General features: G+C 42.9%; 1 protein-coding gene across 6 annotated transcripts in view; it reads right to left on the bottom strand.

Moving 5' to 3' along the window:
• FGFR3 (fibroblast growth factor receptor 3) overlaps positions 1-27,438 on the bottom strand; it is an 80,969-nt gene that overhangs the window by 26,192 nt on the left and 27,339 nt on the right. For all 6 annotated transcript variants that reach the window (XM_054029528.1, XM_054029529.1, XM_054029530.1 and 3 more), the window contains exons 3-5: positions 20,569-20,832; positions 12,721-12,774; positions 3,585-3,754 (exon numbers count right to left, since the gene is read on the bottom strand). In XM_054029528.1, coding sequence (XP_053885503.1) covers positions 3,585-3,754; positions 12,721-12,774; positions 20,569-20,832 — 488 coding nt within the window. The remainder of the gene's footprint in view (positions 1-3,584; positions 3,755-12,720; positions 12,775-20,568; positions 20,833-27,438) is intronic.

The raw sequence follows: 27,438 nt of genomic DNA, 5'->3' as shown, positions 1-27,438 counted from the left end.
GGCATTTGTAAAGCACCCATCATGGTAGTATCTAGGATCTGAACTCTGGTAAAGCTTGGCTCCAGATATGAAGCATGTGGCAGTGCGGTGTCATAAACCTAGATCCAAACACTCCAAACATCCAACCATGTGTCTTGCCTATTCTAGACAAAGTGTCCATCACCTCATTGTATGGGACTTGAGTTCTGGGGAAGTGGGGTCTGAATACAGATTCAAACTGTGGCTCTGAGCTGTGTTCCTGTGACACAGAAGGTGTCTGGAAAGGTTTTTTTAAAAACAAATAAGGAAAAGTTTTAGTCAAAAGCTGAGTCCAGACCCAAGGGATCACAAGAAGGATGTTCCCAATTTTGGGCAGTCACTGTACTTGATAAACCATTAGAAACATAAAGTAACTCTTTGCAGACTTTAATCAAATCAGTGAGATACTGGAAATTCCTCTGGTTTATTTGGTGTTGTCATTCTTGGCTCTTTGGGAGACAAATATTTGCAGACACACTTAGAAACTCAGCCCATGTTTGCTAGACTGGTATGCAAGCCGGTGCAATGGTCTGGGGAAGGGATAATCCTCAGTCTCCCTCTTTCAGCCCCCCATTCCCTTCTAGGGTCATTTAACACACACAGGCTTACAATATTATAGATTCCAGCAAGGATTTAACTATTAATTCTCTTTGGGAAATTTCATGTGATAAGTCATATGAATTGCACTCCTTTGCCATTTAAGGATGAACTGTATATAATTTATTTCATCCATGTTTGGAAGTCTTCTTTTCCCCCCTTTTGAGTTTTGATGCACATTAGGTGGTATCTAAATCCCATTTACTAGAGGCAAAAATTTGAGGTTAGGATGGGATATTAAAAAAAAAAAAAAATCCAAACTTGCATGTGGCAAGTTCCAGCTTTCTTCTGCTGGCCACATATTTCCAAACAGCAAAGTCTAAACTATTCTGAACTCTGGAGAAAAAGAGGAAGAGGAAATGTTAATTTGTGATTCTAGCCTTTGCAGGTTAATCCACTGGGCTTGTTCCTCAGCTGGTGTAAACTGTCCAAGCTCTACCAGCTGTGGATTTGGCCATTCACTTTCCCTGGGCCTAAATCCTGGGATGAAAACTCAATCGTACTTGCAGTGTTAAATCTTCAATTTACACTGAACGGATTTATTTTTTAACTTTCTTTCTGGCACAGATCCTCATCTGATCGATCCTCATAGACTGTCTAGGAAGGAGTACAGCAGAAAAGGAATCTAGGGGTTATAGTGGACCACAAGCTAAATATGAGTCAACAGTGTGATGCTGTTGCAAAAAAAGCAAACATGATTCTGGGATGTATTACAGGTGTGTTGTGAGCAAGACACGAGAAGTCATTCTTCTGCTCTACTCTGGTTAGGCCTCAGCTGGAGTATTGTGTCCAGTTCTGGGCACCGCATTTCAGGAAGGATGTGGAGAAATTGGAGAGGGTCCAGAGAAGAGCAACAAGAATGATTAGAGGTCTTGAGAACATGACCTATGAACGAAGGCTGAAAGAATTGGGTTTGTTTAGTTTGGAAAAGAGAAGACGGAGAGGGGACATGATAGCAGTTTTCAGGTATCTAAAAGGGTGTCATAAGGAGGAGGGAGAAAACTTGTTCACCTTAGCCTCTAAGGATAGAACAAGAAGCAATGGGCTTAAACTGCAGCAAGGGAGGTTTAGGTTGGACATTAGGAAAAAGTTCCTAACTGTCAGGGTGGTTAAACACTGGAATAAATTGCCTAGGGAGGTTGTGGAATCTCCATCTCTGGAGATATTTAAGAGTAGGTTAGATAAATGTCTATCAGGGATGGTCTAGACAGTATTTGGTCCTGCCATGCGGGCAGGGGACTGGACTCAATGACCTCTCGAGGTCCCTTCCAGTCCTAGAATCTATGAAAAATAAGTTGGCATATTTACAAGAGACAAGGGTCTCTATCTAAGCTCTACGAGGGTAGGGAGCAAGAAAGAGAGAAACAAAGCGATGTCTCTGTATCTAGAGATGGAGAGAGAGAGAAAGAGTCTGTGTCTAGACAGAGAGAGGGATTAAACCAATAGGGCTGTAACAGGCTCCACACTGCCTCTGACAGCTTTTTAAACATTTACTTATTGCTGGAAGGTGCCTGTAGAGAAAATAAAGTGCTATCGTTACTGTGATGCAAAGGATTAAACTTTTCTATCTGAACTCAAGGGTAGATTCAAACCACAGAAAAGTAGGAAGTGGAATTAACTTTAGGTTTAATTCTGCGAGCATAATTTAGTGCAGCTGTCGTCACACATTTTTGTCTAAAGCAGTTAAAACTGCACATAGAAGCCTGAAAGCAGTTCATGATGATCCGCACAGCATGTAATTAGTACAAAATGTTTGTGCTGTACGGGGTGACTTGGAAATGTTATCTATTATCAGATCAGTTGCAGAGAGGAGTTACCTCCCTGATTCTCGTCTCGCCTTAACGTCTCCAAAGATCTAGAACTGCCTGTGCGTCCTCAACCTTGTCAACAAACCACAATGTGCTGATTAGGAAGCTTCTGTGTGACTCTGCTGTGTTTATAACCATCCCACCAGCTATTCTGTTCCCCAAAACGGTAAATGAGAAGGCATTTGGTATAGTACGGTGGGGGGGAAAATCAAGAGCAACTGATTTTCCTGTTAAGTTACTGCCTTATTTTGATGTACAATTACAAGGTGGAGCAGAAATTGCTGGTCAGAGAAGTTGCCTAGTTAGGCATTTATTTACTGGTTTTCAGTGTCTGTGGGCTCTGTTTGTAGACATCATGGCCGCAATACCTTCGAAATCACACTGCCAACCTGTCCCTCTTTGGCATTACCCAGGGCAAAGGGGCTTCCATCATTTCACCACAGCTCAATCATTTACATCACAAGAATGTTAATGACTCCCAAACCCAACAGAGTCCCAGTATTTCTGCAGGGCTCGTGTTACATAACTGAATGAGGTATGCTTAAGAGCTCAGACCAGATTCTGATCTCTGTTACACGGGTGTAAGTCAGGAGTCACTTCACTGATTTCAGTGTTACCACTCTGGGTTTACACTTTTGTAACTTGGATAAAAACCTGTCTCTTTGTACCTTGTTGCATCTAGTTCTTGCAGCTAGCACAGCAATACACCTGGTCTGTTTTTATGAGGTTACTTTTAAGAAGACTAGCAGCATGAGCAAATGCTCAGCGTTGGCATTCCACCAAAACGGGCAGCAGCCAGTTTTAACAATGATTTGAACAATTAGTATGATTATCAAAAATATCCCCATTCTGGCACAGTCACTGTGGTTCAGGATGATCTACACGGATATTCTTCTCTCTCACTTATGACAAAGTTGCCGGAATAACGGCAGTACTGAGGGAAACGCAATTCGTACATATCTTAGAAAAAACATCTTGAGCCGAAAAATGTCATAAGCCCTAATGGTCATGGAAATATTTACTATGTAAAGCCAGGGATCTCACGCTCAGTTGCCCCTCTCAGGATTGCGCAGCGAACGCTGGCTCTGATCGATCCATCAATAATAGATCGAAGAGATTAATGAACACAGCACGGTCAAGATTAGACCCACAATGCCTTACTTTGATGCCCCCAATTCGGTGTTCTCCCTTGAATTCTTTGCCATTTTTCAGCCAGTATATGGATGGGGTGGGGTTGCCTGCGGCAGGGCAACGGAAGCGAACGGTATTTGCTGCCGGCACAGCTAGCAGCTTCTTCTCCATCCTTTCTGAACGGGTCCAATAAGGAGCACCTGAGAAGTGAAAGACACAACACAAATAGGCTTATTTCTGTAGAACATAGCATGAAGTGGAGCAGCTGCTTTCTAAGAGGCTTCAGCGTATGTGGAGTGGTAACTCAAATGCGCCCTGCTGTAGTTAAGATGAATTATACTGAAATACTTTCCAGTCAAATGATTCTCATAGATGCAGACAGAGTGGTTGCATTTAAGACTTGTTTGCGGCCAGGTTCTGCTCTTGGTAACACCAGTGTAAATCTGGAGTAACTCCACTGCAATCAACCAGGGGAGTTATTCCAGACTAGGATCAGAATCTGACCCTCAGACTCTACAAATGCATACATGTAACTTCAACAGAATGGCAGCCAAGAACTGTGGGTGGCAGTAAGGTGTTGGAACCGTGAAAGTGTGATGATGGTCCAGCAATGAGCCAAGGTAAAGTAATGTTAGCAGAAAGCACTGAAAGAGTTTGTCTCTAAGTGAAGGGGAATGTATCCCACCCTCCTACAAAAACAAAAAAGACAAAAACCAAACTCCAAACCGGTTTATCATGTTTACTTTCTTAAACTACAAGTGGTTTTAGTTTTAAGGATTCATATTACCTTTGAACACGGATAAGTTTTAAATACTGCTAACACAAAATACTTCTATAATCTGCCTTAAGTAGACAGCAATGTTTCTTGGCATTGCTACAACCATTACATATATGCATTACATATATACATATTAAGACAGTGGCAGAAAATTTATTACATTGTGTGTATGAGGAAGGGGGGGCACAAAAAGTCTCCCAAAGTGTGATTTCTGCTTAAGGAAACATTACAGGGTTGTATTTCTGGGTGTTTTTCACATCACCCTGTGGGCTACGTTCTGCCCTTTGATGCATATGGCTCCCAGTGAAATCAAGGGGAGACACAGGCATACAGAATTTGTCCCTAATGGTTTGCAGTGGTTGGGAGAAGAAGGCAAGGCTGGCAGCTAAGACGATACATCGTCTAAGTCGAAAGTGTCCCGCAGCAGAACGCCAGCTCTTGAAATGCAGGGCATGCGAACCAGTTTTTGCAAAGAGGAAGACACGTCTCTGACACAGACAGGGGACACCTGTGAGAATGGTGTTTGAGCACAGCAAGGCCTTTAAACTCCTCATGTGGCCTAACAGGCAAGAGAACCTCCTTGCCAACATTCTCAAAAGCACCAAAGTGGCTTCGGAGCCTATGTTTCATATGCCAAATCACCTAGGTCCCATTGAAAATTAAGTGTTTTCACTATTCCAACATCTTTCTGCCACCCCTAATGAATTTCAGTGACACTGAAAGTCAACAGGATTTTTGAAAATGTTACCCAATCTTCTTCCCTCTCCCCTTTTTAAGCCTTGTCTCCATTAAGACTTTTTTTTGCCTCAAATTTTCTTTCCTTGCTAACACAAGTGCAGACACCTGGGTGGGACCATTAGCATAGACAAAGCACTGTCTGCAATTTAGACACAGACAAGCCTAGAAATGCTTTGAGCAGGATTTGACCACATAGGAGTAACATGCCAATGGCTGCCTAGAGATCTGTCTACATTAGGGCTCCAACCACGGAGTTAAATTCCAGGCTCTGTCACAACTTGATTGTATACCTTGGGTAAATCACTTCATCACTCTGTGCCTCTGTAAAATGCAAGGTGTGGAGGGGAACATCAGTGACATTTGAGAGGCACCCAGACACTACAGGGCTGAGGACCATAAAGATACAGACCAGTAGGAAACCTTAGTTGGCAAAAAAGACTTAGCATTGACGTAGCTTCACTGTACTTCGTACATCCTCTTGTGGGAGAGATTATCACAGTCCCAAACTGCCTCCCAGCAATGTTTCATCTCCACTGACGTGTTACAGACAGCAGCACAATAAAGGAATGGCGTCAATTCTCACCCAGCAGGAGGGCGCCAATGTTACTCTCATTTATTTTTCTCAGCTATGATGTGTAATCAAGGCTTGCTGCGACAGGCCAGCCATGGGTCAATAGTAAATCGCAGCTACCGTCCAAAGGATTAGAAACTACCTACTGTGCGTGTGCGTGTGTCAGCTCTGAGAAATGCTGCCACTTAGGTTTCCATTTCTATTGAAGCCCTCGATAATACTGGGCCTTTGCCCAGTTTTGTATCTTCTCATGGAACTAGGTGTGCCCAGACTGTAATCTCTATAACTTCATGCTTGGCTTAGTCCTGGAAAACTTGACTGAATGGGAGAGATCCTCAGCTGCTGTAAACTGTTACAGCTCCACTGAAGTCACTGACTATCTGTGTCTATACCTTTGTATCATATGCATGGGTCCAAAAAGTACATCCAAAAAGTGCCACTTTTATTATAAAAAGAACAGGAGTACTTGTGGCACCTTAGAGACTAACAAATTTAAAATTTGATAGTCTCTAAGGTGCCACAAGTACTCCTGTTCTTTTTACGGATACAGACTAACACGGCTGCTACTCTGAAACTTTTATTATATTAGCCAGGTAAACTTCTGGTGCAACAATTACACTTTGCATTTCCCCAAATTTAACAAACATACCTGAATTAAACTGGCTGGATGATTTTGAGGCTAAAACTGTCCATGTCTAACATGGAAAGTCCTCCCCTCTTGCTGGTTCTTTAATTCAGCATTTAATTTTAATTCCAGGAAAAAACTTTTAAATGCTGTACAATCCCCTGGAGCCAACACCTAGCACTGAGAGTTATTTTTTCCTCTGTTAAGTTGCCAGCTTATTCCTCCCCCAAACAGACTGAGACCTACATAGGTTTAGCTCTTCATGTTTCTACTTGTATCTAAAAAAACAAAAACAAGGCTGATCTTACATCATAGAGCCCGAGCTGTCCTGTCTATAACAGCACACCAACGCCGGGGGCATGAAGTCATTTTTTCCTGATATGGGTGCTGCAGCTTATCTAGTCTGAGCTACAAGAACTTGCTTGCAAATTCCTTGGGCACTTGCATCACCTAACCTGCAAAGCTATGCCCAAAAGGAGAAAGTAGGGGATGGGATTAATTAGTGAGCACTTTTCCTCCGCAGCCTTGTGCTGGGGCATCACCCCACCTGCATCCCTATGTGCCACCACAGAGGAAAGCTGCTGAAGACACTGTGCTAGCATTATGTCCCCCAGATTTCAAGGAAGTACAGCAGGAATGGACATGCCAGCCCTCCCTGCCCCCTTGGAGAGGTGCTAACCTCATCGGGCTCTTGCACTGAGCCCAGAACACACACTGAATCCATGCAGAGCTGGGCACAATCAAGCTCGTAAGGTAAACTTCATGGACTCAAATGTGACAAGAATTTCATCCTTTCTGTTGATAACACATAGGCTGGGATTTTCAAAGGTACCTAAGGGAGTCAGGGGCCTGAATCCCACTGAGTCAGGAATGCTTAACTCCCTTAGCCCCCAGCTGTGAAATACTATACATATTATGGTTATAATCTAGAGTGCTTCCATTAAAATCACAGAGATGGTTACTCTGAATTTACATCATTGTAACCATGAGCAGATTTTGACACAGTGACTGTCTCTGCTGAAATCAGATTTTCAGTTGCTCAGTGCATAGCTCACTGAAGTGAAATGCACCTCACTATCTAATCTCCATTCCTTACTTTCTTCTACTGGGCACAGCTTTCGAAGGCCACAAGGGACCATTGTGATCCTTGCTAACCTCCTGTATAGCACAGGCCACAGAACTTCCCCCAAATAAAAGCAGATCTTTTAGAAAGACATCCTAATTTGGTTTAAAAATGGTCAGTGATAGAGAATCCACCATGACCCTTGGTAAATTGTTCCAATGGATAGTTACGCTCACTGTTAAAAACGTGTCCTTAGGGCCCAAGGAATTAATTGGCAAGCAAGTTCTTGTAGCGTAGGCTACATCTGTACCAGCCAGCATGCATTTTTAGCATCTGCAAACATGAGACATAAGTTCCACTTCATTGTAGCTGTCCTGCCTCGCTGGAAAGCCATCAGGCTGTGGGAAAGGAGGTGGAAACTGTAGACTCAGGAGTGCACATCTCTTTATTTGCGGAGAACAGCTGTATTGTTTGCACTGCTCTCAACTCTAATTTGTTTTAACGCTTCATCAACCAGACTGCAGACCACATGGACCCAAATACTTCAACAGCCTTGACAACTGTAATTATGAAGACTAAATATTAAGGGCCTGATTCTCCCCTCATATATGCTTGAACAGCTCTCGCTGACTCCAGTGGGAGCTGCTTGTGCATCTCAGAAGTCAGAATCTGGCCCTAGCAGCAAAACCACCCCCATTTCACCTAGTTTTTAACATTACTATGCTGAGTAGACAGCTTAAGGCCCTGACCCCACTGGGATCAGAACTGTGCAGCTACAACCGGATTAAAGCATTTGTAGCAATAAGCAACACCAATAAAAGGAAATGTAGGAATTGTACCGTTAACATGTTCTTTGGAAATCAAACTTGGGTGCACAGCAAATGAACATGAGAGAGGTTTCAAATGCCATAAAATAACTGAGGCAGCGACCCTCCTCTGGGCATGGAGGTGTAATAAGACAGCCACAGTTCATAGGTGCTGGGAGCTTTGGCTTCATGACTCACAAAGCAACAGACATGTGGGGATGCTTCATGACGACTGCTCCTTGCCATGTTACACTTCATATGTGCTAGACCCCACAGCCTCCCCATTTCTACCTTCCCGAGTCTGGGGGGAGCAGGGCAGGCCAAGGTTGAGCTCTAAACTTCCCAAGCAAAAGGAATGTCAGTCAGATCAAAATTCACTTAAAGACGCGTTTGAATTTAATGCGAGAAGTACAGGTTGCATCAATCACTGGCAACAAATACTGCCACCGAAACCCAAGGACATTTTATCGCTGGACATTGTGGGGAGCAGGATTGGGCCCTTAAAGCTCATAAGGCAGAGAAGGGAGTGCAGTGGGCACCAGCTGGATCAGGCCCACAGTGATTAAACTAATTGCTCTATTCCATGACCTACCTCCTTCACTGGAATCCTATTCCACATGACTGCACATTCACAATAGGACCTCTAAAATCTTGGGATCTCCTACGCTGAAGTCCCACCCTTGTGCAATTTGGACACAACTAGCGTCAGGCTTGGCCTGAGAATAAATATCTATGGCAGTGTCCCATTTAAGGGGTGTTCATTCTTGCTATCCAGGGAAGCTGACAGAATACCAGTGCTTTTAGTTTAACTTGCACGTAGATCGTACGCTGCTAAATCTCTTCTGAAATGCAAATCACAAACCCCTGTGAGTGCTTGGATCACAAACCACTGAGGGCAAAAAGTGAAATTTTAAATAAATACCCTCTAAATTAACTCTGGGCAGTAAATCTACATTCACTGGTGTGAAAAACGGAACAGCAAATATTATCTAGATCCTTTCCCACAATCACATACTAAGCCTAATGATCCACTTTATTTGTCTAAGATTCTGGCCACCCATTTGAATGACCAATTAAAAAAAGAAGAGCGATACTTGAAATAATTAATGTAGCTGAGCGCTCATTTAACAATTAGGTACTGCCATGAAATTCTGCACCAGACAGAATCAAGTCTAATTGTGTAATTTCCCCATCTGACGCCTCTGAGTACACAGTCAGATTTAATTGGAGATTACATTGGTTCTTTGAAGGTGCTCCGGCTAGCCAGCAGGGACTCTGAATAAATAGATAAAATTGGGGGGATAGGGGAGGAGGATTTGAAAGAAGAGTTTTGTTTTCATTTTTGAATCAGAATAAACAGCTGTAGATAATTTAGATGCTGCAAGCACAGATTGCAATTTGTAACTTGGCTGCAGCAAATCTGGGTGTGATTTGAAGTTACAGAAGCTATTCCCGTGTGTTTTTTGTTTAAGGAGGGGTCACCTCCAATTTTATTGTTAGGAGCAGAGGAAAGAGGAAAGGAAGATGAAAGTAGCAGAGAACTCCATGCAGATGCGTGTATGTGTCCCACTTAGGGCTGGTCCCCACTTAGTCCGGACTTCGGACTAAGGTACGCAAATTCAGCTACGTTAATAACGTAGCTGAATTCGAAGTACCTTAGTCCGGACTTACCGCGGTCCAGATGCGGCCGGAAGTCTCCCCCCGTCGACGCCGCGTACTCCTCTCGGCGAGCTGGAGTACCGGCGCCGACTGTGAGCTCTTCCGGGATCGATCCCAGAACATCGATGGCGTGCCGCCGGACCAGCCGGTAAGTGAAGACTAGGCCTTAGAAGAGTCTTTGCTTTGTTTTCTAGCTCCAATACTGCCAGCCCCAATCATTCAAAAAAAAAAAAAAAAAAAAAAAAAAATCACAAATCAGGCTCCAAAAGATCATGAGATAGGCTTAAAAAACACAACATTAAAAAAAGAATACACTTGGGGACGGATAGGTCTTATATTTCCCTTCTGGTCTTGGAAACCTTAGGGGGGTCGCATTTTCACGCTTTTCTCTGCAGCCACGAGAACTAGAAACATAATTTAAAAGCCAAAACGAGAATGAAATAAGCTGAGAGTCTCACATTATCACGACTCCAGGAACTGGAGCTTTAAGAAAAACTTCACATATTGTGAGACTCCTGATAAAATCGTGGACTGAGAACTAAGAGTCACAACATTCTCTCTCCTGTGGGGAAAACCTGAGAGAGAGTTGGGGAGGAAGCAGCGCCGCCAGGTTCCCATGGAGGACTCTTTTGTGGGGCACATCCCTGCGGAAGGGCAAGGGACTTGGCTCTTACATCGTATGGGTCCCTCATGATCCGTGCAGTTCTCCAGATCTCTGCAAGACGCATGGGACCATTTGTGAGGAAGCACTGGGCCTTTGTACTGACCTCTGCTCCCGCTCTGACTGCATGAGTCAATGAGGGGTTGGAGGGATAAAGAACAGACATCCCCCCAGCCTGGCCCCTTTTCACACATGCACATACAGAAGGTTTCCACTAATAGTCATCATGGTTTTCACTGGCATGTACCTACTGCTAACTGCTTTTTGCCAGCGGGAAGTGTGGGGTCCAGACTACACATAAGGCTCTGGGATGAAGAACCCAGAATACAATGCCTTGGGAGTTAGGGGGAGACCTAGATGATCAAACAGATCTGTTCCATCTTTGGCACTTAGAATTAATGTACCACAGATGGTCATATGTCAAAGCATCCCATACAGCAGCAAAGGGATTGATGACATGGCTCCCATTTATGCAATAAACTCAGGAACACTGGACAAAGATTCACTGGCGGGTCCGACTACATCTGGTGGAAAAAGCACTTTCACGTTGCCACAGGCCACATGATTTCACAGCTTTCTGTTTTGGCACACTAGCCTAATTGACCATTGTATAGCCAAAGAGAATCCAGCTCTTCATAGCTAGGCCTTTGTGTAAATCTAGTGGTTACCTTCAGCTCTAAAAAAAGAAGCCCTAAAAGTCAAGGAGACCCAGAATACAAGCTATAAATACATGTGGCAAAACACGTGTGGTTTTTCTTTTTAATTTAAGAAAAATGTGTCCTTTTGTAACACCACACAGCCCGTGTTTTGTGACACCCGGTGCTAAGAGATGAAGCAGTTTACTATAAACCGCATTTAAAAATAAAATCTATATATAAACCAGTAAAGAACTTTAAATTGTGTTAAATCAGGTGTTTCTCTAAGTCAGGGCCAAATCCTGAGTAGTGAGGACTACTTGCTTCACTTCCGCTGGCTTTAAGGCATTAAAGGTGCTGAGTGTTTGTCAGGAGGTACTGGTCACCTCGTAGAAGCAGGCCCTTAACGAGTAGGTATCAGAAAACCACTAACTGCTGCCGATGGCTCAGCTGGCACCATAACTCCCAATTACTGTTCACCTCTTGCAAGACACTCTGGTACACATTTATTACAGTGGCAGACCTGTTTTACAGAGTCCTAGAGATCTAATGCCGGGGGTAGGAGAAATGTTCCAGTCATACTGAATTTCTGCCAAGGTACATAGCTGATTTGGAGTTCAAATACTAGACATATATTTATTAACACACACACACACACAGGCAATTTGCCTTGCAGAAATATAAAGTGCATAATAAAACACAACACTAACGCCTCTGAAGCATGTAATGATCCAGATTAATGATATTACACTCAAAGTACCAAGCACGAGGGTTGAAAGAGCCTCACTGGAAAAGGAAAACAATGTAAGGCTCAGATTTGGGGCTGATTTCACCCTGAGTATTCAGAGGGTGCAGATCAAATGGGGTTGTTCTTGCCTAGGGCATCGATGAATCTTGCCTATGGCTGCTCCTTCCCTAGCTAATAAAGGAAAAGCATTAAACTGGATTAAAAAAAAAAAAAAAAAAACAGGCTCAGATACTTCATTGGTGTAGAATCAGTATACCTACACGGAAATAAAAAACACTGGTAGAATGAGTTTGCCTGAATTTAAATACAAGGACAGGTTTAATACTATAGTTCAAGAAGCTGAAGCGATAGGTCAAATCTATCTAGATTTTTAGAAGGTCTTCATCGCCCTCGTATTTGAGCATAAATATAAAGACCTTATAATAAATATCTGGCCTGCCATCATTTATGAACTTCTAGAATCTAGAGCACATATCATTATGGTGGCTAGGTACCAAATCTAGGGGAATTCTTATTTCCAATGCTACAGGCTATCACCTTCAACTTTGAATGAGGTAAGAGACCTCCTTAGAGCACTTCAAAAGGTAGGTAACGCATTCCTGTTTTACAGACAGGGAAACTGAGGCAGAAAGCTGTTCTGTCCCTTGTCCAGGGTCACCAAGTGAGTCTACAGCACAGATAGGACAAGAGCTCAGCATGATTGTGTCCTATCCACCAGGCCACACAGTTCCCCGTATACATTCTGGAAATCTTCTGTTTTGAATAATAATAATTATAATAATATGCTGTACGTCCTATATGGTAATCAATGAACACAACACCTTCTTGAGTGGAAATAGTATGAATGATAGCTTTGAAGACACAAACTATGCATTCCATTACCTGTGTCTTCAGACTCGTCATCATCATCTTCATCATCACCCGATGATGGAGAATCTAGAAAGGGAAGAGAAAAAAAAAGTCACTTGTGCTACTATTACTGGTGTTTCAGTATTTCATTTTCTTGATACCATTACAAGAAACAGTAGATCAAACTCAGTCATTTTTTTAAACCACTATGGAGCAGACTTTCAAGAGGCAGCTTCCATACCCACCCTCCATAACTGCATTTTTGGGCATAAGTGAGAGGATTTTCACATTTGTCTGGGGAATGGAGATTGATGGATAGATACCACAGGGGCGTGCATGCCAAAATGGTGGGGAGCTGCAGCCCTATTGAAAACTAGGCCCTATGTGTCTCAGAAACTCTTAACTGCAGGGTCTTTCTGCGATTTTTTTGCTGTTTTCTGCAGAATCTAAGATTTCATCCAAGAGAACAATAAAGGAAGCTCTCCTCTTTTCCACTGCTATCAACTTTCCCATGCAGAAGAGCTAACCAAATAGTAGAAGTAGCAGAAATGTGAATTGTTTCCCCTCAATCTTGGGTTAAAGATGATCAGCAAAAAAACCAAAATAACCAACAACCAACCTCCTTCCCCTAAGACTTGTGATGATTTTTTTTTTCTTCTTTATGATGGCTAAAGATTGCCAGAAAGTATTTTTCCCAAGAAGGATCCTGCCTGGTTATTTCAAATCTTAGATATTCAAGTCCAGATGCTCAAAAGTATTTAGGGGCCTAACTCATGGTCCAGGTTCCTAAATATTTTTGAGGAGCTGGACCTCAGCTCCCGTCTAGGCTGAAAGACTCTGAAGCCCTGATCTTGCAAAGACTTATATATGTATAGGGAGATATACTTCTCTCATAGAGCTGGAAGGGACCCTGAAAGGTCATCGAGTCCACCCCCTGCCTTCACTAGCAGGACCAACTATTGATTTTGCCCCAGATTCGTAAGTGGCCCCCTCAAGGATTGAGCTCATAACCCTGGGTTTAGCAGGCCAATGCTCAAACCACTGAGCTATCCTTATCAACATGCATACCATTACACACTGTGAGTAGTCCCATTGACTCCACACTGCTATTGGATCATGAATGGTGCATTACATTAAGCATGTGTGTTAAGTCTCTGAAGGCCTACGATGACTAGTGAACTAGTGCAATGGTGAAATCACAAGAGCGATTCAGTTAGAATTTTATTTCCCTTTTCATTTCATCTTCCCCACCCGTATTTTTCTGACGCAGACTCTTCTCATCTGTTCTCCAGAGCAGGTCTTTCCAGTAACACTCTTGGGAACGGAGTACTACAAAGGGGAAGATGCTTGAGATAGAAGGACAGGGAAGCCCCCCATTTATCATGCTGTAATGAAGGCACCGTGTTGCAGTTGTGACAATCAGGAGACATGGGTCAGGTCTACATTACAAATTTGCAGCTGCGCCTCTGTAGCACATTTGGTGAAGGCGCTTTAAGTTGACGGGAGCTCTCCTGTCAGCTTAATAAGTCCACCTCCATGAGAGTTGGCAGGAGAAATTCTCCTGCCGACACAGCACTGTCTACATGGGGGGTTAAGGTCAGCAAAACTACGTTGCTCGAGTGTTGATTTTTCATACGGAAGTATGTATGTAGTGCAGATCCAGCCTAGGAAAGCAGGTACTTTACGTAAGTGCAGCTCTGCCTGCCAGTGGAGTTGTTAAGTGTTTTAATCTCTGGAGACTCAGCACACACATTTTCAATGGCCAGGTCATGATGCTCCTATAGGCATGAGAAGCTGAACTGCAGTACCTGGGGGGGGAGTGAGGAGGGACACAGCTGATCTGCATGTCTTGCCTGTTTTGTGCTGCTCTAGAGAAACACAGGGAGGGAGGATTTGAGGGGAAGCTAGGGTCATGGCCAGGGCGTCCAATCTATATGGATGTACTGGACAAAACCTTCCCAAGGGAAGCACATGGCAGTCTTCTGCAGCTACTACAGCTCAGAAGATTTCTGACGGAATAATTCCCTGGCTCCAAACAGTGCATGTCATACAAAGCAGCTGCTCTCTGGCTCTGCCTATGGGAGCCACAAAGTCCTGACCACACAGAAGGGCTTTGAAGTGTCTGGGTGCCAGGTGGGATCAGAGACGACGTGTAACTCTTGGGGTGGGGGGCTAGAGACAGCATGAGAGTGGGTGGGCTCTGCCCTGCTACATCAGCACTTCAGGGAGCAGGGCCAAATGGAAGGCAGAAATGGGGGGACGGGGGGAGAAGAGACATGAGGTCACACGCCACCTCTGGGTGGTATCATGTAAGGGAGCCACTGCTCCCACTGCACCTTGCGGGTGCGAGGCCCAATGAGGCACTTTACCTCCTCACTCCCCCAATCACACAGTTGACTAACACTGAGATGGTCATACCAGATCCAACCAATTGTCCGCTACTCCAATACCCCACATCCAATAATGGCCAGGATCAGATATTTCAGATGTAAAAACCCCCATAACAACGATGGACTAACCCTGTTGTTAGCTCCTCTCTAAGCTACACAACCCCAACCTTTCAAAAATCTCTCCTCATATCCAAGTTACTCCATGCTTCTAGACACTTTCACTACCCTTCTCTGGATCTCTTCTTTTTTGGTTATATCCTTTCAGCAATGGGATATATTCTTTTTGAGACCAAACCAGCACGTGCCAGGTGAGTGCATATCACTAATATGTAATGTCTTTATACTATTTTCTGTATTCACCTGTCATTTCACACCGCCTAACACCATGTTTGCATTTATTGAGCTATCTACTAAGGTTGTTAGTTCTTTTTTCCTGAGTGGCTACTGTTTAGAAACCACCAATCAATAAAATTATACCCTGAAGCCTGTTTGTAAGGCTTAGCATTATTCATTGCCTCTTACTTTAAATAATCGCCAGTAAATATAAAAAAGGCATAATATTATGCAGCTGCTTTTACATTTTGATACAGCCGTAAAAGAAATTGGCAGTAGATTTTTAGGCAGTAGGAAATTCTATGAATGTTCAACATGTGGCCAGAAATGTAATGCATCCAATTTGGCCAAAGTCAGGCAGAATATCCTTTGTTACAAGATGAGCTCTTGCAATTTCTGTATCATCTTCTATCCAGCTGACTGATAAATACAGTGAAAAAGCTAACAGAGGTATTACTGTTCTACAGAATCTGGAGAGACCTGCAGAAATATTCACTGTATAGAAATACAGGCGTTACCATATTGCATTAGATTACTGTGGGGGCATCATACCTAACATCCAGTCTTTGGCCCAGATTCATTTAAGCACGTGCACAACTTTCAGCACGTGTCTAAGCCCCAGGATTTAAGTCCCACTAAAATCCCATGGGACTTGGTGAAAGTTTTGCATGTGCTTGAGTGCTTTGCTGAACTGGGGCTTTTGACAACATCTGCTACAGACCCTGATGAAGGCAAGAACATGACCAAACGTGCACTGCTGCACAAGGGAGGGGGAAGGGGTAAAATCCTTCCTGACCCTGCATCTTGAAAGCATGAGGTTTGGTAATCCTTATTTTGGCATGCATAATTATAATGATATTTATATGCTTTAAAATATACCAGTCTAAACTGGGGGGTGGGGAGAGCACATTTTTAATTAAATACTATACTTTGACAAGAAATCAAACAGATTTTGTGGATGGTGTTTTCCTTTCCTCTCAGGGTAAGTGTTATTACCTACAGAAAGGAAAGGTCTGTCTCATCTTACTCACAATGCTGAGTCTGTTCAGAAAGACTAGAATGAAGGTTTTAAAAATGTGTGTCTAAAGTTAGGAGACTACATTCATATTCAGGTGCCTAAAGAAGTGGACTGACTTCAGAAGTGCTGAGAGTTCCAGACTGGAACTGAATTCTATGGGAGCTGCTGGGCACACACTACTTTTGAAAAACCAGGTCACTTGTGTCGGTGCCTAAATATGATAACAGGACCTTAGCATTAGGCACCCATTTTTGAAAATCTTGGCCTGGGGTTTTCAAAAGCTGCATTTTGGTACTGTGAGAAAAGAGCAAGTAACCTGAGATCCTATCCTGCCAGGACTCCACTCACCCATCAGCTCCAAGGGCAGTTTTGTGCATGGGAAGATTGCAGAACTGGAGTGTCAATAATTGGCATGCAGGATCAATTCTGAAGATTTATTTATTTTAAGACGGATGTAAGCGTTACTGTTTGCAGGAAGGAAATGGGGCTATCCCTTCTTAACTAGTGAACTGCTGAATGCACCCACACTCAGGGTCCTGTGTTTTAAAGGCCACGCTTAAAAGGTTCCAAGTCTATTCATACACAAATCTATTCTTTAATTAACCTTTAAGGTACAAGGCAATAACTTTGAACCTGATTTCCAAACCACCTTAATGAAAAACCTGATTCATTTTACTCCTTGTGATGGAGGGTGTACACCTCACACAGGCCCAGAAAGTGTTAATATGGACCTGAGAGGCCAATTATGGTACCTGGCTGCACCTGGAAGGAAAACCAGGCTTAACTGATCATGAAGCCCAGGTGAGCAGGAGCAAGCTGGTTAGTACAAAGCCAGAAAGTTAAAAGCAGAAGAGAGCTGCAGGGAGAGAGTGCGCAGTCACTCTCTCTAGGAACAGGGGAAGAAACCAGGAGGGAGGGGAGAATAAACCCTGGGATCCTAGCCCTGAAAGAAGGGTCAACCCAGGGAAGTTGTGGGAAGAAAGGCTGGGTAGGAAGAGGCCCAGGGAAACACTGGCAAGGGGACTATGTAAACCATGGCTGACAGTTATAGGGTCCCTGGGCTGGAACCCAGTGTAGAGGGGAGTGCCTGGGTTCCCCTACCCACCACTGGCAAAGCGGCATGAGCGTCAGGGGCCAGAGACCTGACAACAGATCTAGGAACTGTTTGTTGAACTTTGTTACTCCGAAAGGGATGGACATTAACATAGTAATTTGGTCCTCCTGAGTAAATCTAACGAGGGCCTGGAAGCATCATTAAGAAGGAAGCTCTTTCTCAAAGAGACACTAGGTACCTGTACCATTTATTAAATGGAAATTTTAATATGCATGTCTATAAATTTAAAGGACCTACTTTTGCTCAGTTACAGAGTAAACTCCAGTTTGTTACTACCAATACCAGTGTAACTCCGAGTAATTATGGCACATAATCTTAGCGAACAAATATTTAGATATCTAAGGAATTCTAACTAACCCTGGTGTTACTTTTAAAATGCAGGAATGTAAACCCCACTCTCAGATTACAGTCTCACTCTTGGAGTTGAATGCTAAGCAATCACTAATAATTATGAAGAAACATAAGCGAATATAACAGGCGCCACTAGTGCCACCCAATGCAAAGGCTTCAAAGTTTAAAACAAACATGGCTGACAGCTAAAACTGAAACTCCCACATTAGCAGCACTTTGGTTGTAATGACACTGAGCTAACAGAATCAAAGATGCATAATGCTGGCAGAATGGTGGTTCAGGTTACTCACTTGCTCTCAAGCTGTTATTAGCTATTATTAGCCAAGAAGAAAAACACAGGGGCTTAAACTTTTAAAAGCACAAGATTATCAGTCTTTCCACTATTAAAAACAATTTCTCACTTTACCACTTTTTGGTCTGACAGCTGTTTCACTTGATTGTATAGCCAGCTGCCCTTTCCTGCCTCTGTTGCTCCTGGAACTCAAAAGCCTTGAACTTAATGTCACTTTAAAAAAAAAAAAAAAAAAAAAAAAAAATACAAACATTTCTAACAACCTGAAGTTCCCTATTCCCAATAATCGCACCTAGTTAAAGAAAATCTCTAAGGCCAAATACTTCTTTAACTATTTAATTGATATGACCCTGAAATGTTCACAGTGATCTCCAATAACGTTCAATTAAAATCAGATGTTTGTCAAGATTCACTGAAAATGTCTTTTTCCTTAAACAATTTGGATTTCACTATTTGTATCATGTTCCAGCTTTGAACCCCCTGTGATGGGACTGAGTGTATGTCTCCAGACTACATCTGTTTGGTTATCACTTCGGGTGCAGGGGAAGAATGACTTGGTACTGTAAAAGGTTAGGGACAAATTTTCAAAAGTGGGTGCCTCCATTTTTGAGTGTCCAATTTGAGACACCCAGGCCAATATCCGTAAAAGGTATTTTAGGCACCTAAATACCTTGGAGGATCTGGGCCCAGGGTCTAGTTTATCGAAATGCTTGGCACTCACAACTCCGAAGGAAATAAACAGAGATATGGGCACTTTGAACCTAGGTGACCCAAAAATCAGTAGATTACTTTGAAAATCAGGGGTTCTCAAACTGGGGGTCATGACCCCCAGAAGGTCCTGAGGTTATTACATGGGGGGTCATGAGATGTTACCTCCACCCCCAGATGTTGCTTTGCCTCCAGCATTTATAATGGCGTTAAATGTACAAAATGTGTTTTTAATTTATATGGGGGTCACACTCAGAGGCTTGCTGTATGAAAACAGGTCACTAATACAAAAGTTTGAGAACCACTGCCTTAATCTATTTAAATCAGGATTATTATCAACTAATGACACTGATGTTTATTCAACCACCTGTCCAGCAGTTTTCAATAATGATGGGTGTTCTTAGCTAATTATCTACTAATTACTTGTCAGAAACAGACATTCTGGCACCCTGGAGTTCAGTAATCTATGTTTGGAGCAGTTTATGGTCATCCAGCCCTAATTATCTTAATCATGCTAAAAAGGTTAGGCAAATGACAGTAGCTGTTTCATTGATACATACTTATTTGAAAGTTTTGATATGTTCCATTTAATGCCATTGGAAACCAGGAGTCCATTTCCACTAGAATGAGAAGGGGACACTGCACATATTTGGGGCACGTACTCTGGATGTCAACACACAGACTCCACATGAAGCTGTCAAGTGGAAACCAACTGGTGTGAGGAAATGAGGGCGCCCAAGAGAAATGTTATGAAGAACGCTTAGCAGGAAGGGCAAAACAGTCCATCAGAACACCACAGAGCAGATGGAAACAGCAGTTAATGACAGAGGGATGGAAGGGGCCAGAGGGAATAAGATATACATTTTTAACAGTGAGAGTAATTAACCGCTGGAACAATTTACCGAGGGTTGTGGTGGATTCTCCATCACTGGCAATTTTTAAAATCAAGATAGGATGTTTTTCTAAAAGATCTGCTCTTGGAATTATTTTGGGGACGTTCTATGGCCTGTGCTATACAGGAGGTAAGATTAGATTATCTCGATGTCCCTTATGACTATAGAATCCGTGAAAGTCTGTGTTTCCACCCTGTGTGCCAACATTAGCGCAAGAAGGATGTAGTAATAAATTTAATGCCCTAAGAGTAAGTACCAGATTCCCAAATGGATCGTATACAAAAATGATATTTCTAAAATTAATCTGCAAAATTACATCATGTGGTTAGGGAGGAAGTACTGTCTATCAGCTAGAACTGGGGATTAGTAGTCAGGACTCCTGAGTTCTATTCCTGACTTTGCCACTGACTTGCCCCGTGACCCTGAAAACAAGTCACTTAACCTCAGTGAGCCTCAGTTTACCCATCCATAAAATACCTCAAAAGGGTGTGTATCATTTAAGGTACTTTACCAAGTACTGTGAATTAAATATCTATAAGCATTCAGGGGGATTTTGGTTTTAATCTGTATAACAGCATATCCAAAGCTCCCATGATATGAATCTCCAGAATCTTACACTCCACACAGAAAAGTGGTTTCTACTTTTGCCTACTTTGACTTTGCCAAAAATTGAGAGCCCGCAGAACATAGAGAATGAATGCAGAACACCAGCTGTGTTGGCCATCTGTAGAAGCAAGAATAAAAAACAAAACAAAACAAAAAATGTACCTTACAGCACTCACCTGTTACTCTGACTGTAAAGTTACCTAGAACCTCACTGGAATGCCGTGGCTTGCAACTGTAAAGCCCAGAGTCATCATATGACACATTAATGATCTTCAACAGTTTTTGTCCAATATGAGTTCTGTTGGTCGGTGCAATCCCAATGCCATCTTTGAACCAGAAAACTGACATAGAAGAGCCCTGGGTGTTACAGGAAAGTTCAATGGTATCTCCACTTCCAAACACCAATTCCTCCAGAAAGGCAGTCTCGCTCCCCAGATATTCTGTGATGGAGAAGAAAAAATAACTAAATAAAGCAGGCATCAAACACTGATGAAAGAGCCTGGCATGACTGATGACAGCAGCCATGGCACCTATATCCTTGCTAATTTCATGCACATAGGAGCCAAGAGATGAAAACTGCAGAAATGCCATCAACTGGTGACAAGCAATGGTTTACCTTAGTCAGATAACAGCATTCAGCACCGTACAGGTGCTGTTTAGACTGAGTACAGGCAGTCCTTGGACTTACGACACAATTGGTTCCTGAAAATTGTGTCTTAAGTCGAAAATGTCACAACGCGAATTTCCCATAGGAACAATGTCGGATCGAGCGTTGTAAAGTCAAAACCAACGTCGTAAAGTCGAAACACAATGACAATTTATAAACGTCCGAAGTGCCATTTGTCGTAACTCAAACGTCATAAAGTTGAGGACTGCTGGTACTTTAATAGCTCACTTAGAGGTACTGACTTGGCACCAAACCCTGCTTGCTTTACTCACTGTGAGTAGGGTCAACGAAGTGAATGAAATTCAAGCAAAGTTGCAGTATGAAAACAGTAGGTGCTGTCAGTGAAATAAATGGTTCTGGAATTGCTGCCACCAGGTTTACAACTTGTTCCCTAGAGCCTCACATTGCAATATGCCAAAGGTCAACAGGACTGAAGCAGGAGTAGGCAGGATTGGGCCTTTTGGGGTTGGATGTTTGGTTGTTTTTTTTTTTTTTGGCAGTTGTGTCAGCATTGCCACTACAAAGCCTTCCGTCTTTTTGAGGTTTGTAATTCAGCTACAGTCATTTTCTGTAAGCTGAAGCTCACTACATTAGGCATCAGGCCTGGGGCTTTGTTTCTCTTTCTTCAATTAAACAATATGTTATTTTGGCCAATTTTAAATTCAGGTGGTTTTTGTTTTCTTTTGTTTTTTTAAAGAAAAGACAAATAGTTCATGAGGGAGGATGATTTTGGTTCCCTTATTTGTGTATCTTATGGCAAATGGATAACCCAAGGTTAATACCTAGGGTGAAATCCTGGCCCTAGTGAAATCAATGTCAAAGCTCTCACAGACTGCAAGAGGGGCAAGACTTCACCCCTTATGCTAATGTATGATCTTTCACTTCAAAACACTTTATAAGCCACCATGTGTCTCTTCCCCTCTGGGAAGGGGAAACATGGGGGCATCTCCACAGCAAGTTATCTAAGCTCTACTCCTGCTGTTCTCCTCTTCCCAGAACTTCCCATTCCTGCTGCTTGTCAGAATTAAGCGCTGCCCTCCTCCTGATCCCCCAGCAAGCAGGAAGGCAAAAAATAATAATAAAATAAATAAAAATCACAAGAATCGCAGTCATGCACACACAGCACCATTGTACAGCTTGCTTTCTGGCAGGGCTAGAGAGGCTGTCTCCACTCCTTCTTGAGGCAGGAAAAAAGCCAGAAAAATGGCCAAAATGTGGGATAGCCTACAAAATGCAGTGCAGTGAGGCTATATTCTTATGTGGAGTCATAACCACATATGATGCTGCATGCTGGGTGGGCTGGGGCAAACAAATAAGTCCCTGACTTGAAGGGCTCATGGTCCAGAGTCCAAATCCTAATCCCCTGAGAGTCGCTGCACAGATTTCAACGGGGATACTCACGTGACTAAGGATTTGGCCCTTACCGTGGTCATACTTTACAATGTAGAACACACACAGACTGGCATATGGTTAGTACCACTGGAATGCTTCATGGAACACATGGACCTTAATGGAGACTTTGTTTCAGAAATATGAGGTGGTGTGATGGTGCACACAGAATGGGCGAAGGAGACTCCAGGAGAGAAGGTTGGACAGAGCACAAGGGGCAGGAGGAGTTTTTAAAGTTAAAGTTAACCAACCCATTCAGTAGCTCTGAAATAGCCCCTGCATTCAAAAGGGAGCAGAATTTTATCTATCCAGCCAGCCAGGAGCTGCACAGACAAAACAAACCTAAGGCAGGACACACGGTATCTAGAGTCAATCATGGTGTTCTGAAACACAAGAGCTTGGGGCAACAATGCTGCAGCATATTGGGCAGTTCCTGTAGTAGATGCTGTTGTGTTTAATTTTATGAGACGGTGACAAAAGAAAATAAGTTTAAAGCCTAGAAGTTTCTCATAGGTAAGCTGTTTGTTTAACTTCCATCAATTTTAACAACAGTTATACATACACATTGAGACTGCAATTCCAGGGGCTGATTTTGCACTGGCATTGATTTTACACTGGTGTAACTATTTACTTCAACAGAGTTATTCCCAGTTTATACCGATTAATTAGAAGAATCGGTAAACTGCCACCGAATCTCAAGGTGAAACCCTGGCCCTGCTGATGTCAATTGCAACACTCCCACTGACTTCAATGGAACCATTCAAAGAAGATGGGTCCAAACTTATGATTCAAATACACCTTAAATTTGGCTCAGCTTCAGATCCTTGTCCAGATCTGAGGAAGTTCAGGTCTGGATTTGTAATTGGAGCTGGTGTACTCACTGCAGCTAAACCAGTTGACACTAGCTGAAGATCTGGGCCTGTATCTTTAGGTTGTCCTGTGGCAATTAAGTGTTATGATTAGAGCTGGTCAAAAAATTGGCCTCCCCTGGATATTTTTCATGTTCAATGGAAATTTGAATACCAAAATATTTCAGCCATAAACTTAAATACTTATAAATTTAAGTGCTGCTCAGTTTTATGGAAGTTGTAAGTCAGGTGCCTCATGTTCCCATTCTTCTTTATAGGTTTCGTGCTCAGACTACATATCCATGATGCACCATAGTCTCCGCTCTTGGAGTGGGAGATGGTACATCATGTGAGTCATTGGCCATAGCCCCTCATGGGAGATGTCATCTGGCTGGGAGCCTGGCCCATAGAGGAAAATGTGAATGAGGCAACCAAACCAGAATCCCCAAGAGGTACTGCAGCAACATTCACAAACTGAAATATTTCAGTTTTCAAGTGTTCAGTATTTTGATGAAAAAAACTAAGTTTCTGCAGAAAGCACACACTTTGCATGAAAAATTTCGTTTGGTCAAAAACCCAGTTTCCCACTGAACAACAGTTTTGTGGGGAAACTCCTCTCTGACATCAGACCTGCGAGATCCCTGGGACGAACACAGCTGAGGAAAAGAAACACTGCTAGCCAGTTAAAGATGGCTTTTCCGTTTTAACTATGAATTTCCTTGGTTTTGCTGGTTTGCACCACAACCTGAGTATTACTTCAATAGCGCTAACTTCTGGCCTGCAATGTAAGGACCCCATATATAGCTTCACACTTGCAAGCCTCAGTACTGTTCTTTGTCTATTGACCTTGATGGAAGTTCTTGCTATTTTAATCCATTAGAAAACAAACCCCATGCAGCTGCACAATTCATCCATATAAAATACATGGTTTTACCCAAGTTGTTTGCCAAGTGATCAAGACTTGTATATTTTGGCTTTTATATCATAAATTCACCAAACGGGAACAAGCCCAGACAAATGCACACTGCACTGAATGGAACAGCCATTTAAAAATAAGCCTCCCTTTTAAAGTGATAATGAAACTGTTTCATGACAAAGTGACAAACTCTTTTTACAAAAGTCATTTTGGGGTTACTGTAATAAAGGACACATTTACTCTACGCTCTGGACTGGCAACAGCTGGGCTCTAAGGTCTCTGCTGTGACCACAGCACCGTCATCCGTCATTTCTGACAGCTTTGTTTTGGTGAGGGTTGTTAGGATGGTACCTTGCCCTTCCCCCTACAGTGCTGCCCTACTGGATCTCAACTGAGTTACTTAGCTATATCTATCTATCTATACACATTTTAATCCATAGGGACAATGGAAAATAGACAGGTCTGTTTTTCTAGGCTTCTTTTCTAGTTTGCTTATAGACTCAGACTTTAAGGCCAGAAGAGATAATCGTGATCATCTAATCCAGGGGTCAGCAACGTTCGGCACGCGGCTCGTCAGGGTAAGCACCCTAGCGGGCCGGGCCAGCTTTATTTACCTGCTGACGCAGCAGATTCGGCCGATCACGGCTCCCAATGGCCACGGTTCACTGTCCTGGGCCAATGGGGGCGGTGGGAAGCCGCGGCCAGCACATCCCTCGGCCCACGCCGCTTCCCGCCGCCCCCATTGGACCAGGACGGCGAACCGCGGCGAGTGGGGGCTGCGATCGGCCGAAACTGCCGCGTCAGCAGGTAAATAAACTGGCCCGGCCCGCTAGGGTGCTTACCCTGGTGAGCCGCGTGCCCAACATTGCCAACCCCTGATCTAATCCGATGTCCTGCACAGGCCACAGAACCTCACCCACCCGCTCCAGCATTAGATCCCTAACCTCTGGCTGAGTTACTGAAGTCCTCAAATCATAGTTTAAAAACTTCAAGTTACAGAGAATCCACCATTTACACTAGTTTAAACCTGCAAGTGACCCGTGCCCCATGCTGCCAAGGAAGGCAAAACCCACCCCTTCCCCAGGTGGTCTCTGTCAATCTGACCTGGGTGAAAGTTCCTTTCCCGATACCAAATATGGTCATCAGTTACACCCTGAGCATGTGGGCAACACCACCAGACAAACACTTGGCAAAGAATTCTTTGTAGTACACCTCTACCCTGATATAACGCGACCCGATATAACACGAATTCAGATATAACGTGGTAAAGCAGTGCTTCGGGGGAGGGGGGGGCGGGGCTGCGCACTCCGGTGGATCAAAGCAAATTCGATAGAACGCGGTTTCACCTATAACGCGGTAAGATTTTTTGGCTCCCGAGGACAGCGTTATATCGAGGTAGAGGTGTAACTCAGAGGCTTCCCCATCTAGTGTCCATCGTTAGAGATATTTACTACTGGCAGTCGTAGATCGGCTACATGCCATTTTGGGCAGTTTCTCTGGTCTTCTCTCCTGTGAAGTGCCTAGCACAACTTTGGGATCTGTCAAAATAATCATTCCGGGCTCTCTAATCTTGCAACATTTGTTACTATAGTTATTTATTTGTACTATGGTAGGGCCTAGAGGTCCCAATAGTGACTGCAGCCAAACACAGTAAGAGAGACAACCCCTGCCACAAGGACCTTATAATTGAAACAAGAAAAGACAAGCATGGGAGACTGGAAGTGTTTCACAGATGAGACACTGAAGCGCAGCTGGGTTTAGCGTGCGGGTGCTGGGAAGTGTTGGTGGCCTATCCCTATGATATACAGGAGGTCAAACTGAATAGATGATGTGGTAGTCTCTTCTGACCTTAAACGGTACGACTCTGAGTGACTTGCCCAAGGTCAAAGCGGAAGCTTGTGGGCACAGCCAGAAAATGAATTCAGATCCCTTTTGTCCCAGTCCAGTGCCTTAACCACAAGACCATCCCCAATCCAAAGAGAATACCATTTTCAATGCCCTTTCTTTCAAAAACTTTCATGAACTATTTCTATTATAATTAGGTCATAAAACTCCTCCCTCAAAAGAAAAAAAATTAATTTGGGACTTAAATGACTTAACACTGTTTCTTCAAAATCCATAGACAGTTACAAACAAATATTTTCAGAGGTATAAATTATCACCAGGGTTATGGGAGCTTATATGTCACTTGCCAACAGTGCTAGAATTAATGAGTATGAAGCTTTAATAGGTTCTTATAAAGGAGGAGGTAATTTAGGTTTTGGACTCCCATGATATGACTAAAATTCAACCATTTATTAGTTTATCCAAGCAGTAATGAGCAGAGAATTACCAAGAGGCACTTCTAATGAAGATCAGCTCTTGCAGTAATGCATGTCACTGCTAGAAAGACCTTGTAGCAAATTTGTTAGAGAAAAGATGCAATTTTCAGACTGGTTAGAATTAAAAAAAAAAAAAAAAAAAAAATACCACAAGAGCTAATAAAGAAATGTCTTCTACAATAAAAAGCAACTGGCTCAACTCTTGCAAATGACTGCGTGCATTCACTTATAAGATACTTCATATCTCCCTAGTTGCTTGGCTCATCCATAGCAATAATTTCTGTGTGGTTTTTAGTTCCAATGTTTAAGTACGCCAGTATTTCCATCAGATGTCTACTCCTCTTAGGCATCAAAACTCAGTTTGGGATGAACCTGGAAACAATTTTTTTTTAACTCATGCAGTCGTTTTTAAACTGCAGCAGTTCAGTTAGAATGGTCTCTCTCTCGGTCATGCACCTAAACCTCTTAACCCGACAACGATGTTTTACAGGATCATTTTACAGGTCCTAAGTAACAAGGGACTAAGTGATTCTGCTATTTTACTTTCAAATGGATATTTTACTCTTTGAAAACTGGGCAGGTAACATGCAAGATTTTAATAAGCACAGTGGTAACAACACTATATCTATCCCTTACTTCATTTTAATTCTACAGACAGATACTACTTAATTCAGCAACTATATTTTATCATGACAAATCTGTTGTGACAACATATTAGGTAGGAACATGGGAGTAAAATACAGCATCAGACCATCTGCCTATTGAGTGTGGTGTCCTGTTTCTAGAGGAAGATGATTACACCCATATAGTACTTGGCCAATAGTGTGAAGCTAGAAGGAAATGTGTGCGTATATACTTAGATGGCCCATATCTTCACAGAATCTCATCACCCCAAAACTAGCAAT

This window comes from Malaclemys terrapin, chromosome 5, assembly GCF_027887155.1.
Source record: "Malaclemys terrapin pileata isolate rMalTer1 chromosome 5, rMalTer1.hap1, whole genome shotgun sequence".
NCBI lineage: Eukaryota > Metazoa > Chordata > Testudines > Emydidae > Malaclemys > Malaclemys terrapin.
Note: the sequence above shows the minus strand (reverse complement) of the source record. Positions and strands in the feature narration are given on the sequence as shown.